Below are 15,239 nucleotides of genomic sequence, written 5' to 3'. Positions count from 1 at the left end.
CTATTTATCCAACACATTTCTCAAATAAATGTATCTTGTTTTAATAATATTTGAATACTTTTTAACTGATAAAAATATACTGATTAAGAAAATTATATTTATTTGTTCTTTACAAACCTCACTTAAATGTCAATTAAATATCTTCTCAAAAAACATGGCTGTTATCTTGAAGCTTTATGGTGTATATGCATTTGTCTCTGTGTGTGTACAGTATGTAAGGCACTATCCTGTCAATATCAATAGTAGCTCCTTTATATTCCTGCATTTTCCCTGATGTGCAGTTAGTTCATGTGAGGAATGAGTCAGAAGTAATGGAGGAGACCTCCCCACCTCTTCCCTTCACTTCTGGCAAAGGAGGGGCAGAGAGTGAAAAGGTCAGGCTTGTTTTGCTTTTGTTTATGGATCTTTTCTGTTTGTTGTTTTTCATGGATCTCGCCGAACTGAGCTTGTCTCTAATAACAGTGCGAATGAGATTCCAGCCCTGGCAGTTGCACATAACCGCACATTTTTGGACTGAATTGTACACTGTCTGGAGCCAAAATATTCACTAAATGCAGACATCCCCCTCTCTATCACACACACACACACAACTCCAGACATTAGACCTACAGTCTGTCATTTTGTGCTCAGGTCTTTGGAGAGGATCTGGATTGAGGGGCCTACTTCCTTTACTTCTTCCTCTAAATCCAAAAATCAGCTTTGGGTTCAGGATGCGGCGCATGGAAAAAAAAAACTTCAGGAAAAGAGTGAGTTTGAGACTCTGAGGAACAGAAGGAAACAGGTCACGGCAATCAAGCGCTCTGCTGGACATCTCAGTGCATGGTAGTAAAAATGAAAATCAGTTTATGCTGTCAGAGGCCTGCGAAGATAAACTTGAGTGGCGTACATTACCGCAAAAATATCGAACAGGCCACAGGAACATCCATTTGGATATGCAGAGTAACGGTAATGTCAGCACACTACAGGAATTTGGATTAGGCTCAAAAACACACCGTCCCGCAAGTAACTGCTTTCATCTACATTCCAGCAAACGTTCAAAGGAGCACACAACTGTATGAAACAAATGCCAAAAAAGGAATTGAAGAAATGACCGTGAAGAATAAAGATTAGGAGTTTGGTGTATCTGCATGTCACTATGGTTTCAGGCGCTGCGGTCTAAGGGAAGGATTATGTTACTCATGAATGTGACCTTAATTTCAGACAACCCAGCATTCCTTTCCTTGACACTGTATATACAAAGAGAGATTTCACAACAGCTAAACGTTAGAGCATTAAAAAACATCGTATAGTGCCTAGCCGTAAGATTATCTGTTGCCTAAACCAACAATAAGGTCTAAACTGTCACGGCTTAGCTCGTATGATGGGGTGTAGTGGTGCAGTGGTAAAATGAGGGTGATGCAAGTTGGAGTCTGGCTCAAATTTCATTTACCTTTCACTTCCTCATATCTTTCTATGCTTTCTTTAATATCCCTATACATAAAAGTGGCCAAAAAATATAATAAAACTGGACTGGTAGCCGAAAGATTGTGGCTTGAACAATGAATGAATGGAGCAATTCTGCTACTTTTGAGAGACTTAATCACATGGTACCCGAGAGGAACTGTTCCTGTAGCTCATGGTACTATCAAGGAAAATCACTATCAGCAAAAACACATACACGACCATTCAAAAGTTTGGGGTCAGTACGATTTTTTTTTTTTTTTTTGGAGAGAAAGAAATTAATACTTCTATTCAGCAATAATGCTCAATATTAATCAAAAGTGACAGTAAAGACTTTTATAGTGTTAATTATTTCTGTTTCAATTAAATGCATTTCTTTTGAACTTTCTATGTATCACAGAATCTTGAAAAACATAATGTTTTCAACATTAACAATAATAAGAAATGTTTCTTGTTTTGCCATCACAGGAATATATTACATTTTAACAGATAAAACAAACATATTTAAAATTGTAATAATAATTCACAATATAACTGTTTTTACTTTATTTTTGGTCAAATTAATGCAGCTTTGTGAGCATAAGACCCCAAATTTTTGAATGGTAATGTGATGATAAAATGTATAGCTTGAATGCTCTATAAAGCACACTAGATTTTGAGAATGCAAAAATTTCTTTGGACATCACAACAAAAAGCATAAGATTTCACACTCTAGGTCTCTAGGTCAGCTTTTCATATATAATAATTAAGAAAATATAATATAAAAATTAAAATATACCACATAAACCACTTTTTAATAGCTTAAAAAGGAAAGGAATTAACAATAATATAATATAATATAATATAATATAATATAATATAATATAATATAATATAATATAATATAATATAATATAATATAATATAATATAATATAATATAATATAATATAAAGGTGCAATATGTAGTTTTTTGTCCGCTAGAGGTTGCCTATTCAAAACAAAAGGCGTAGCTTGATGACGCCAAGTTTGAGCAAGGAATCTTGGGACATGTGGTCTTCACCTCACAGCCGGTGGAAAAGAATCGGGATAGGAAATCACGTTCATTGGTGTTATTATTAACGTTACTGTAGCATGAAACAGAGCAGGACAAGCTTGTTGGAGCTGAACAAGGCCACTAGAGCAATTGTTAATGAGAGACGAACGCAACACGCCTCGAGAGCAGCGTAACTTTTATTATGCCACTTTCCCGGTCATGAGTAGTCTATGGTATGAGGTAACACAGCACTGTTTATAATATTAGATACATTTGAGTGTGTTGAAAATGATGTTATAACATTACTCTGTGTGACACTTGTTGCACACTGCAGTATGCTAGATTGATTTAAGAATATCATAAATGCTGGATGGGCTGTGTTGATAAATGGCATGCAAAATGCATAAAACACATTGTATGATGGAGAAAATTCTGTATTTCTGTCTATGTTAGCTACTTGACAAAATAGTGTTTTTCTCTGAGGCATGGTGAAGCACGGTACTTGCTGAAAATCAAGAAAACTAGAGTTAAACAACAAGACTAAAGGTGTTGAGCTATATAACAATAATTACTTTTCTGTCTATAAATATATCAAAACAGTTGTTCTCTTGTCTATTAAAACGAGTAATATATTAAAGCGTCTTTGGTGTTTCCATGGTTTCTACAAACAAAACCGGAAACCGAGGGTAACGCAGATATGACAGCATTGACAGGCGACTCACTCACACATCCTGGATCCTTGGTTAAAAAAGCAATTTTCTCACGATTTACAAATAGTTGGAAACATTTGTGATATTGTAAGAACTCAACTGAATAAAATATATAACACTGACCCAGTGGTTTTTGAATATTTTACAGCAAAAATCTTACATATTGCAGCTTAAAACCTCCCAAAATTCAAGGATTTTGAAAATTGTGTGTTCTTTGAATTCAGTCAAGAGGTCAATGCGGCATTTAGATCCTTTAATGGTCACATATTTTCTCATCACATGAATTCGCAAATTCCGAACTTTCATACACAGCGAAAGCAATATTTCTTCAGGTAAGCTTGCGTTTTCAGTCATCGCCATTCACATTTGTGTAAACGGAAGTCAAGAGAGCAAGTAACTTGGGATAAAAGTATTCGCCACTGAAATAAATAAAATAAGTGTACTGCAAATCTTTTTGGATTCAAGTCTCTACTAAAGTAGTGACTTCCAAACAGGACACCTGTGGCTCAATGCCAATATTTCACCTTATTTAAATGGTTAGCAGCTATGTGGGAGGCTATGAGAGCGTATAGAGGCCGGTCCCTCTGTCTCTGTGATTAGCCGGTGCAGACAGGCTCTCTCATTAGCTTGGCTTTAGATGAAAATGGAGCAAAATGAAGCTCATTATCACAAAGCGTAACTAATATAGTACAGCAACTCCCCAAACACACACACACATACACACCCACACACTCTCAAATTGGAGGCAATAAAAACCCCCATTCTTTTCCGGCCCAAAACTTTCATTTCACATTAAAGTGACCCTGATCTCAGTCTAGGGTTAGCGGGGGGTGTCTGGACCTGAACAGTGCCAATTACCTATGATGTAATTACCTATAAGTGTGTTCGCTGCACTGCCTGTAGGGCCCACATGCTCTCCTCTCGCCCCTCCGTCGCTTTAAGGGCCTGACCTAAGCTTGATTTATGGGCGAGCCGAGGATGGGGCGCCTGCTTTTGAAGTGCATGAATGTGCAATATAAAATACACCTGGAAAGAGCCAGGGGCTCCCAGCGCCTTACACGAGCAGGGGGTGGGGTGAGAGGAAGGGGGCATGAGGAGAGGAGGGGTCACCAGTGTTTCCTTTCAGGTTGGCTTTTATGGCACCACTTCAAACAATCGCTCTCTCTCTCTCTCTCTCTCTTTCTCTCTCTGTCCCCACCCTGGTCATTGTACAGAGCCAACTGGACTGTAATTGGTCTTTCTTCTCTTTCATGGGCCTGTCTCTCTTTCTGTACACCCCTATCATTGTTCTCTGAAGTAACATGTAACAAATGTGTCAATTCACCAGGTGCCAGAAAGACTGGGCTTCTCTACTCGTTCCGAGAAGTGTGGTCTGTGGAGGTTTCACAAGTAACATCTGTAAAACATCTTCAAAAATATCACATATAAAAAATATCAAACCCTGAGCTGGATGATGATGAGAAAATTTGTTTTATGTGATAAATCAGTAAGGACATAGTTAATTTCACTTGATATACCAGAGTTTGACCATGTAAATAACCTGGCACATGAATATGTTAATAATTAAATACATTGTATGTAGCGGTGCCCAAAAAAAACACTGAAAATCTAGATGGCTTTATATATATATATATATATATATATTATATATTAAAAAAATTTAATATTAGGATTTAAATAATTCTAAAAAGAAATATATAATATTCTTAATTTTATGTAATAACATGTCTTAAAAATCCTAACAAAAATTCTATTATAAGTAACTTCTTAAAATGTATAATAATTTATTTTAAATCTAACAAGGTTTAGTTTTTTGAATATATAATATAATATATATAATATAATACTATAATATTAAAATTATTCAATAATTCTAAAAATGAAATTAAACTATATTATATAATTTTTTTAATATTTAAATGTATTTAATAATTTTGTTTAATTAAAAAAAATAATAATAAAAGCAAAATAATTTTATTAGTGGTCTTAGACATTTGGACCCCATTATTTATTAATTTTGTTAAATTAATAATAATAATAATAATAATAATAAAAAGCAAAATAATTTTATTAGTGGTCTTAGACATTCGGACCCCATTATTTATTAATTTTGTTAAATTAATAATAATAATAATAAAAAGCAATATAATTTTATTAGTGGTCTCAGACATTTGGACCCCACTACATATCAAAATACCACTGAAATACCATCTGACATCATCACTATAGCGTGGTTATACTTTTAGTAAGGGTTAACAGCTTCATCGAGACAAATGGTAGCAGCTGTAAAATGAGACACTTAAGAATATCCTTTCACTAAGACACAGTGAAGACTATAGTTCTCCAGAATATTCTCTTAGCTCCAGCCACTGACACACACACCTACCACTGAAGTGACAAAAACAGGATCTTGGGGCAGACATTACATCAGTGCTGAAACTTGAAGATGACATAACCTAAATCACACTAGATAGCACACACAATACACACACCCAGCACACACACGCAGGAGTTTATGATGCTAATTCTGCCGTCTGATTTGTGAACATACTTTAATAGAGGCTTGACCGCACTGTTTGGTGTGCAGCCAGTCGGCGTGCAGATTCCACATGTGTGCGAGTTTCAGCGAGACAAACTGTTTGGCAATTTGGGTAAAGATTTGAGGAGGATTCTGTTTACACGAATGCATAACTTCGAAGTTTCGATAAACACAGAGAGAAAAAGAGTACACAAAAACATCACGCTCATGCACACGCATAAACTCACAGGCCGAATGAGCAACAGGTATCTTCCTTGGCGAGAGATCAGCCATTTTGAAGCTAAAACCGAAAAGAGTGACTCATTTCCATCACATGATATGGCAAAAAAAAAAAAAAGGCCGGCCACAAGCTATTTCAGGTCGTGCCTTGATTTTTCCCCACCTATCTTCTGTTGTCGGGTGGCCAAGGGGCGGACACATGAGACGGGTGTATGTGTGAACCTTTCTCCAGCATTCAATGCCCTCCAGTACGTCATCTGCGTACTAAAATCTGATAGCCCTGCTCCACAACAAATCTATGTGCAAACTTGAGAGAATCTTAAACGGGCAATCTAAGTTGGAGGACATCATTAGGCATGGTTAACCAAAACTATGGATGTTTCCTAATCCGGAATGACCGAACTGAGTAGGAAATAATTAGGGAGAGATGCAGTGAAGACAAACGGGTGGGATGAGATCTATTTAAAGCCTGCTTGCAGGGTCTTACCTCTTTGAAGTTAACCTTGGGCCCTGCTCTTTTCCGCTTGCTGCCCTTTCCACCAGAGCCACTGAAGTGAATCCATTTTGCAACCTGCGGAAGAGGCAGAGGAGGGTGGGAGAGAGAGAGAGATAGAGAAGGTGAGAGAGACAAAGACATCGTAAAATACCTGCCGCACCACATTTTCACCTACTTCTCGGTATTGAAATAGTTAAATATGATGCACTCAGCACATACTAGCTCAATTCAACAGTTTCTGCACTGAAGGACGTCATTCAAACATCAGAAAAATAGATACAATGACTGAAAGACACTGAATAAAGAGCATCAGGGTAAAATCCTTCACTTTTCAACACAAAATACACCTTTTAACATTGTGATTTCCTCTCTTAGCCACTAAGTGATGCTGCGGGTACAAGAAACGGCACATACGATCCATAATTATATAATAAAGATGATTCAAACCACAAACATGCTCAAATACTTTCTCAAAACTGAAAATCCACAGTTATAAAAGTTACCAAAAGCTCTTGAATGGAGTAAATGAAGTGCTACAGGTCATACAGTAATGAACTATTAATCTGGAAGGGAAGTAAGATATAAACAGGTGTTTAATTGGAGCTTAAAAAAGTGCTTTACCTCTTCTTTGACTTCTTGCACCGCTGGAGTCCGCAACCATTCTGAGCAGGCGTCCCTCAGCCACTGAACAAGAGGAAGAGAGCAGTAGAATGTTGAGTGGAAAGAGAGAGAGAGAGAGAGAGAGAGAGAGAGAGAGAGAGAGAATCACTTGTTCCTTGATGGGAACTAACCACTCGACACGGCAAGCTCTGCGACCAGGAGCACGAGTATAAAACAGAGGACAAAATCCCCTTATTAAGTTGAAACGGAGGACTTCTCCTCTAAAGATCCGTGCTTGTGTCTCCTGCGAGATCTTCCGCAAGCTCGCTCTGCACTTAACCTTATTAAAGCTCGCACCGTCGGCGCACTGAATACCTTCCCTCACTGAGAGAGGGAGGAAAGAGAAAGGAGGGGAGCGAGTGAGAAAAGGAGGAGGCAGAGAGATGAGGTGTGCGTGTGGGGGAGCAGACGGCAGTAGCGGCAGTAAAAGGTCTGTGAGCGGAGCTTCATTGTAATCAACAGTGTTCACTCCCTGTGCAGCCAGAGGAGGGGCCGTTTGTCTCTCTCTCGCTCTCCGTCGCACACACGCAAGCAAGCACACACACACTTCTCTCGGGGCCGCTGCTCTCAGGAGGACTGTCTCTTTAAAACTGATGAGCCGTGTGTGCATAGAGGTGTGTAAACACAAAGGCAGGTATAGGAGGATCTCACAGACAGGCTGACACAGCCTCTCACAGGTAATAGGAAACATGTGGGAGATAAGAAGAGAAAAAACAGACCCCTATGTATTACAAAAAAGTCAAGTGATAGTATCAGGTATTACTATATTCATATACCATGGCATATCAAAGGTAGTTCAAATAATATCACAGTACTTTTTTGTTAACAAGTACATTTTTTACAACTTCTGAAGAAAATGTGCAGTGTTGTGGGTGGTCGCCAAGGTGTTGCTAGGAGGTTATTTACTCGCTCAGATAAAAAAAGAGCCCATATCCTAAAAGTCTTGTTCAGACAGAGAGCAAAAATCTGATTTTTCTGTCTATCCAACTCATAGCAAGGGTTAAACCAGGGTTATTTAAACCCTTGTAATAAGGAAATTCTTCTTCTCCAAAATGAATCGCATTTTTGAGGGCCTAAACATGCTCGAAAACTCAAGAAACTTTGCATATGCATCAGAAGTGGTGAAAATTTACGTCTGATATGGTTTTCAGGATTAGGTGTGGCAAAATGGCTCGATAGCGCCACCTACAAAAATTTCAATTAAGTGCCATTCACACTACGTTTCACGTACAGGTATAAAATTCAGTACACACATGTAACAGCCCAATACTTATAAATAAGCCCCGGGGTGCAAAATCTGTAAACCCAACAGGAAGTGAGATATTTTGAATATTTTTGCCAATTCCAGACGTTGTATTTAACAAACTCCTCCTACAGATTTTATCAGATAAACATCATATTTGGTCAGTCTAATCTAAAGCCCTTCGCAACGTTAAATTGCGAAGATCTTGGGTTTTTGTTGAAGGGTGTGTCCGTGGCGCCCTGACAAAATTTCAATGTTTTGCCATTAAACAGGAAGTTATTGTAATTAGGGCATACAATGTCGGATCTGCCCCAAACTTCACATGTTTGATAGGAGTCCTGGCCTGAAGACATCTACATGGCAAATATTTAGTTACAGTCATAGCGCCACCTGCGGGCAACAGGAAATTACGTGTTTTACTCTGTGATTAACATCTCGGAGAGATTTAACCAGATCAACATTATATTTGGTCAGTCTAATCTAAAGCCCTTTGCGACGTTAAATTGCGAAGATCTTGGTTTTGGCTGAAGGGTGTGTCCGTGGCGGCCAGAAAAAGTTTGATGTTTTGCCATGAAACAGGAAGTTATTGTAACTAGGGCATACAATGTCGGATCTGCCCCAAACTTCACATGTTTGATAAGAGTCCTGGCCTGAAGACATCTATTTGCCAAATATTTAGTTAATCATAGCGCCCCCTGTTGGCAACAGGAAATGGCATGCTTTGCACTGTAATTCACTCCCTGAAACACATTTAAATATGCCAAGAAGTACCAAACAAGCTAGAAACACATGAGACACTTGGCTAAGTGCTAATGTATGCGATTAACGCCACGAAAAAGGAAGTTGTAACTCAGGCACACAATGTCTGATCTGCTCTATACTTCACGTTTGATAATAGTCCTGGCTCGAATACATCTACATGGCAATATTCAGTTATAGTCAAAGCATCACCTGTTGGCAGCAGGAAGTGTGGCATGTCGAAATGACTTTGCCATATTTCTCCTGTATTTACTCGCTTACATGCATGCCACCCACTATTCTCTGTTTTCCTAACGCCACCAGGTAGCGGTGGCTCAGGGTGCGAGGGCCCTTTCATCGCTGCTTGCAGCTTTAATTTGAATTTGTTTTCATTCTGTGGTGGTTAAGTGTTTTTATTTATTGTATTTTTTGTATTTTACTGTATAGTTTGTATGTTAAACAATATCATTTTAGTTTCAGTTTATCCAGTTATACATTATTTCAGTTAACCAAAAAATCTTGCCACACTATTCAAAATTACACTATTCTAAATACATAATCAGTGATTGATTCGATCTTTGAACTCTGTGTAGATAAACAAGCTTATTCAATCACACAGTTTGAATGTCCCTGTTTCCGTTCATTTACTTTCAAGATCTGAAGTAAATTATCCATTGGTTCTTTCATTATGGCTATTAAAGTCATGCATGATGATGTAAGAACTCAAATTAAACCATTTTAATATTATATAAAACACAATCACTCGAACATTACATCCCGCTGTCACAGCCGGTTAGGACAAAAACTCTTATTAACATGGAAAATGTTGTGTTGCATCTGGTTTGGACACAGTCTAACAATGAACAGTCAACCTTCAAAAAAAAAAAGCCTGGTCCCTAAATGGATAGTTCACCCAAAAATGAAAATTCTGTCATCATTTACTCACCCTCAAGTAGTTCCAAACCTGTGTGAATTTCTTTGTTCTGCTGTACACAAAGAAAGATATTTGGAAGAATGTCAGCAACCAAACAGATCTCGCCCCCCATTTACAATCATAGTAGGAAAAATAAATACTATGGTAGTCAATGGGGGGCGAGATCTGTTTGGTTACAAATATTCTTCCAAATATCTTTCTTTGTGTTCAGCAGAACAAAAAAATTCATACAGGTTTGGAGCTACTTGAGGGTGAGTAAATGACAGAATTTTAATTTTTTAATTTTTAAAGTTTTTCCGTCTATTTTCTTTTTCCCAAAATTTTAAGTCTTAGAAAAAGCAGCACATCTCTCCTCAAAAAGGTGTCTTTATGTGCGTGCATGACTTTATTAGCCACTTTAAGAGACATTTTTTGTTACCCCAGGGAAGAGAGAAAGTCTGCGTTGTGTGTGCGTGTCTATGTATGTGTGTTTTTGTGACTTGTGTGCACTTTCGGGAAAGGAGAGTGGGCAGAGCAGAATTTGACTCTCGGGCTGCAAACTGCCATTGTTAACTTGGATACCACACATAGCAGTTTTACGGCCCAGATTGCCTGGTTCATTCCCGGCACAGCCAGGCCTTTGTGCGCCTGCAAGACACTGCAATCAGCCCCCTCTCGCAGCCAAACTCGTAAAGTACGCACAAACACACACTTGCAAACTCCCATCTCACACATGCTGACTGTATATACGGTAAATGTAGTATTTCTGTATTAGTACGTCTGTATGAACTCCTAAATACGGCGTGCTCCAAACTAAATTGGTGTTGAACAGTTAACAGTGGGATGCTGCCCTTGGGTTGGCGGCACAACAGCGACAGCTGCTTTTTATGATGACAGACGTGCTAACTGCTCTCACAGCTCTCTGTCTGAACTTGAGATGGATTTTTTATACTGTATTATCTGTCAAATGATCTGATCCTTCTTAGTTTCTTCACACATACTCCTGGTCTTATCATGCTTTATGACTCATTGGTGAAAAAACAAAACAAAAAATGTATTATCTTTGTAATCGTTCATCAAAAAATTTCTTTTTGCTATAAAGCTCAAGGTCGTCGCTTCCCTACACACAATTAAAGATAGAGCTTATTGTTTTCTGTCATGTTTATGCACACTTTACGCAACTAACAGCCGACTGCTCATGTCAATTACAAGATCTTCTTCCTCACCAAATCTAATTATGATCCCAAATTCTGAATTTTCAGTAAAATGTTATACACAAAAGCAACACAAGTGTGGATTCTTGACATAGGTTTGCACAGAAAAATATGGACAGCAGTTGAGGAGACATGGGATTTCATTAGCTATTGCTCAATGCTACTAACTCGCTAGAGAGTTTGTAACTCATAAACATGATTTTACCTCAAGCAGATCTTTTTGTCTTTTTAGTAAAAAAAGGATGTTGCCCAGCACTAGATTTTGTGCTCTAGTTGTATACATGCTTACACACTCAAACAGTAAGAGGACAAAAATACACATTCACACACTCTCAAACTCATCCCTCAAACACATACACAGTTCCTCTTTCAAGTGCTAAATAACTGGAAATGAACTCGTACCTGCTCATTGAAGTGGCAGTGGGCTTGATATTGGAGGGAATGCCAGCTATGCTGTGTTCTAAATCCTAGTGAGCTGCTTAAAGAGGCAGTACATTAATGGGTTAGTTCACCCAAAAATGAAAATTCTGTCATTAATTAGTTACCCTCATGCCGTTCGACACCCGTAAGACCTTTGTTCATCTTCGGAACACAAATTAGGATATTTCTGTTGAAATCCGATGGCTCAGAAAGGCCTCCATAGCCAGCAATGTCATTTCCTCTCTCAAGACCCATAAAAGGTACTAAAGACGTTGTTACAAAGTCCATCTCACTACAGTGGTTCTACAATCATTTTATGAAGCAACGAGAATAGTTTTTGTGCGCAAAAAAAACTAAAAAACAAATTAAATGGAGGTGGCCGATTTCAAAACACTGCTTCCTGAAGCTTCGAAGCGTTATGAATCAGTGTATCGATTCATAGTTGGATCGCGTGTCAAACTGCTTAAATCACGTGACTTTGGCGATCTGAATCATGAATCGATACACTGATTCATAATGCTTCGAAGCTTAAGTCATTATTTAGTTTTTTTTTTGCGCACAAAAACTATTCTCGTCGCTTCATAAAATGATTGTAGAACCACTGTAGTGAGATGGACTTTGTAACGACGTCTTTAATACCTTTTATGGGTCTTGAGCGAGGAAATGACATTGCTGGCTATGGAGGCCTTTCTGAGCCATTGGATTTTAACAGAAATATCCTAATTTATGTTCCAAAGATGAACAAAGGACTTATGGGTGTCGAACGACATGATGGTAAGTAATGACAGAATTTTCATTTTTGGGTGAACTAACCCTTTAAGGCAACAGTAACAAATGCACAGATGGTAGGAAACTTTTTTTGAAACAGTTTTCTGAAGTGACAGTTCAACCAAAACCATTTAGTCACCCTCATGTCATTACAAACCTGTATGACTTTCATTCTTCTGTGGAACAAATGAAGATACTTTGAAAAAAGTTATTTTGTCCATTTAAAGGGGTGGTTGATTATGATTTGAACATAAACAACATCTGCAAAGTTATGACGCTCAAAGTTCAATGCAAAGAGAGATATTTTCTTTTGAAGAATTTGCTGTTTAAGGACTACAACAAACGGCTGGTAGGGACTACAACAAGCTTCTTCCCGGATTAGTGACATCACTAACCCTACATTTACATAAACCATGCCCCTGGGAACACGCAACAAAGGGCCGAGGCCATGTTGAGCTGCTTTATGGCGCCTTTCCATTGCATGGTATGGTTCAGTACGGCTCGATAGGGTACGGCTCGCATAAGTAGTACCGTACCAATACTAAATGGGACATGTAAACACTGCAAATCACTGATTGGTCAGAGAGAATCGTCACTACCTGCATCAATGGATTTGAAACATGAGACACCAAACCCACTAGATTTAAATAGTCCCTAACAGCCACCGCAGTATCATTTGTTCACAAAATGACTTGCTTTAAATGGCCGTCGCATGCAACTTGAAAAAAAGAAATGGCTGTATCGTGTTCAGTATACGAGGTGCAGACGTTCCTCTCCTTGGTAGCAGAGGAACGGATTCACGGCAGTAGAGGCGGCGCAACTATAACGATCAGTCTATAATCCCACCTACTTTGAAGCGGTACTAACTGTAATGGAAAAGCAAACAGAAAGTAAAGCTAGCCGAGCCAAGCCATGCCATACCGAGCCAAATAGTACCACACAGTGGAAAAGGGCTATTAGAAAACATGTATCATCTTCTTGAGTCTCTCCAGCAGTGTCCGACTCCGGTTTGAACAATGTAAGGCTGAACACCGTTACTGACAATTGTCATTTTGGCTGCGTGAGATTCTCCAACTTTGTTGTTGTTGAGCAACCGAAGCGCAAGCTTTTAAAGCTCCGCCCTCTTCTGGAAAGGGGGCCGGGAGCAGCAGCTCATTTGCATTTAAAGGGACACACACAAAACAGCGTGTTTTTGCTCTCACCCAAATAGGGGCAAATTTGACAAGCTATAATAAATGATCTGTGGGGTATTTTGAGCTGAAACTTCACAGACACATTCTGAGGACACCAGAGACTTATATTACATCTTGTAAAAGGGGCATTATAGGTCCCCTTTAATGAAAGTCAATGGGGTCCAATGCTGTTTTGGAAGAAAGTCATATGGGTTTGGAACAACATGTGTGCACTATCCCTCTATGATACCTTGTTTTTAAAACAAAGCAGAATTGCATGTATCCTTCATGGAGAAGGCAAAACCAAAATCTATTGTGATGAGCTCAGTGAAAAACATCATTTGAAGATGGTGGAGAAATACATTTTTAGAGCATTGCGCTGTTAGCTTATCAACATGCTAGCATCATATTCTATTGAAATCAACTTTTCATATTGGTTTACTTATGAGTTTCCATGACATTCAGGATGCTGCCTCATAAGACGGTGTCCCATCATGTAGGCAAAAGGATGCAGGCATAGGTTTGTGAACAGAGCTCTAGTTTTGTAAAACCAGCTTAAATTTGCCACTGTAAATTTGAATGTCTTGAACCACAGCTATTTCCATACAATTGCACCCCAGCTAATGACCTGAAAGCTGCTTTGCTTTTCAATACAAAAGGTAAATGTCAGGATTGGGATTTGGTAGGCTGCTCTGAGCGTATCCTTTCAGCATCAACCCACAGCGAGTGGAGTCAAGGGAGGTCATGAGATTCAGATTGTCCCAGCCTTAAACCCACCTCAAAATGCAGATATAGCAACTTATTATGCCTGCTCAAATGTTTGCCATCTTAAAAATAGCACAATGAAAAAGAGAGCTCCGTTCCCATCTCATCCCTCCCTTTTGTATGCGTGTGTGTATGTGGCTGTGATTGTTTATTGTGGGTTTCGACTATTTCCTGCCATTATTTATTTAGAGGAACGTTAAAGAAGAACATGTTTTTAAAGTCAAAGTAACAGCTCCAAACTGGGGGAAAAAAACAAGGATTTTATCCAAAAGTAAAACTGTTCCCGTGCTGATTTTGGCAGCCATGTGTCATTAGATCCAATGGCGACGTCAATGAAAATGGCACTGCATTTTAGTATGGTTGGCGAATGAGGGTAAATCGAGCACAAAACTGAGGCAAACTGCGCAGGAAGGGAGAGAGATTAACGTTTGAATGCTTTTCTTTGAGACGTAGACTCAGGATGGATGAACGGAAAGGCTTTTGTGGTCTTCTCTGGTTGTTATAAAAAAACACAAAAAAACATAAAAAAAGAACTTCCAATCTTCATTCAGCAGAGTAGATTCCACACACACAGGCTCCACAGTACTAGCTGGAAACATTATATCTTCAAAGTGGAAGTGAATCACCTCCCAAACTGTATTAGAATGACAAAATTCTATAATAAACAGTATCCAATGCTGAAGGAAAAAGACAGATTTATGGCTTCATATTAGTCATCAGTTGTTTAAGAGCTTGTGGCAGCCCAGTTTAGAAATGCTTGAGAGGTTAAATGGATCTTAAAGCAAGAGGGAAGCTGCTTCATTCATGCCATGTGTCAGTCCTGGAAAGATATATGCATGCGCTCTATGTTCTATTGCTCAAGAGGAAATGGATTAAAAACGGTTTTACATTCTGGGTGACAGGCATCTTTTACATGTTGTGTAACAAG

General features: G+C 38.6%; 1 protein-coding gene across 4 annotated transcripts in view; it reads right to left on the bottom strand.

Annotated features, from left to right (window-relative positions):
• Nucleotides 1–15,239, bottom strand: part of aopep (aminopeptidase O (putative)) — a 93,590-nt gene that overhangs the window by 40,678 nt on the left and 37,673 nt on the right. For 3 of the 4 annotated variants that reach the window (XM_067394893.1, XM_067394894.1, XM_067394892.1), the window contains exons 12-13: nucleotides 7,040–7,102; nucleotides 6,410–6,493 (exon numbers count right to left, since the gene is read on the bottom strand). In XM_067394893.1, the coding sequence (XP_067250994.1) occupies nucleotides 6,410–6,493; nucleotides 7,040–7,102 (147 nt within the window). Of the gene's footprint in view, nucleotides 1–6,409; nucleotides 6,494–7,039; nucleotides 7,103–15,239 lie in introns of those variants that run through there. The other variant, XR_010895986.1, reaches the window with a different exon arrangement.

The sequence above is a fragment of the Chanodichthys erythropterus genome, chromosome 9 (genome assembly GCF_024489055.1).
Source record: "Chanodichthys erythropterus isolate Z2021 chromosome 9, ASM2448905v1, whole genome shotgun sequence".
Classification (NCBI taxonomy): Eukaryota; Metazoa; Chordata; class Actinopteri; order Cypriniformes; family Xenocyprididae; genus Chanodichthys; species Chanodichthys erythropterus.
This window is presented reverse-complemented; position numbering and strand designations above follow the sequence as displayed.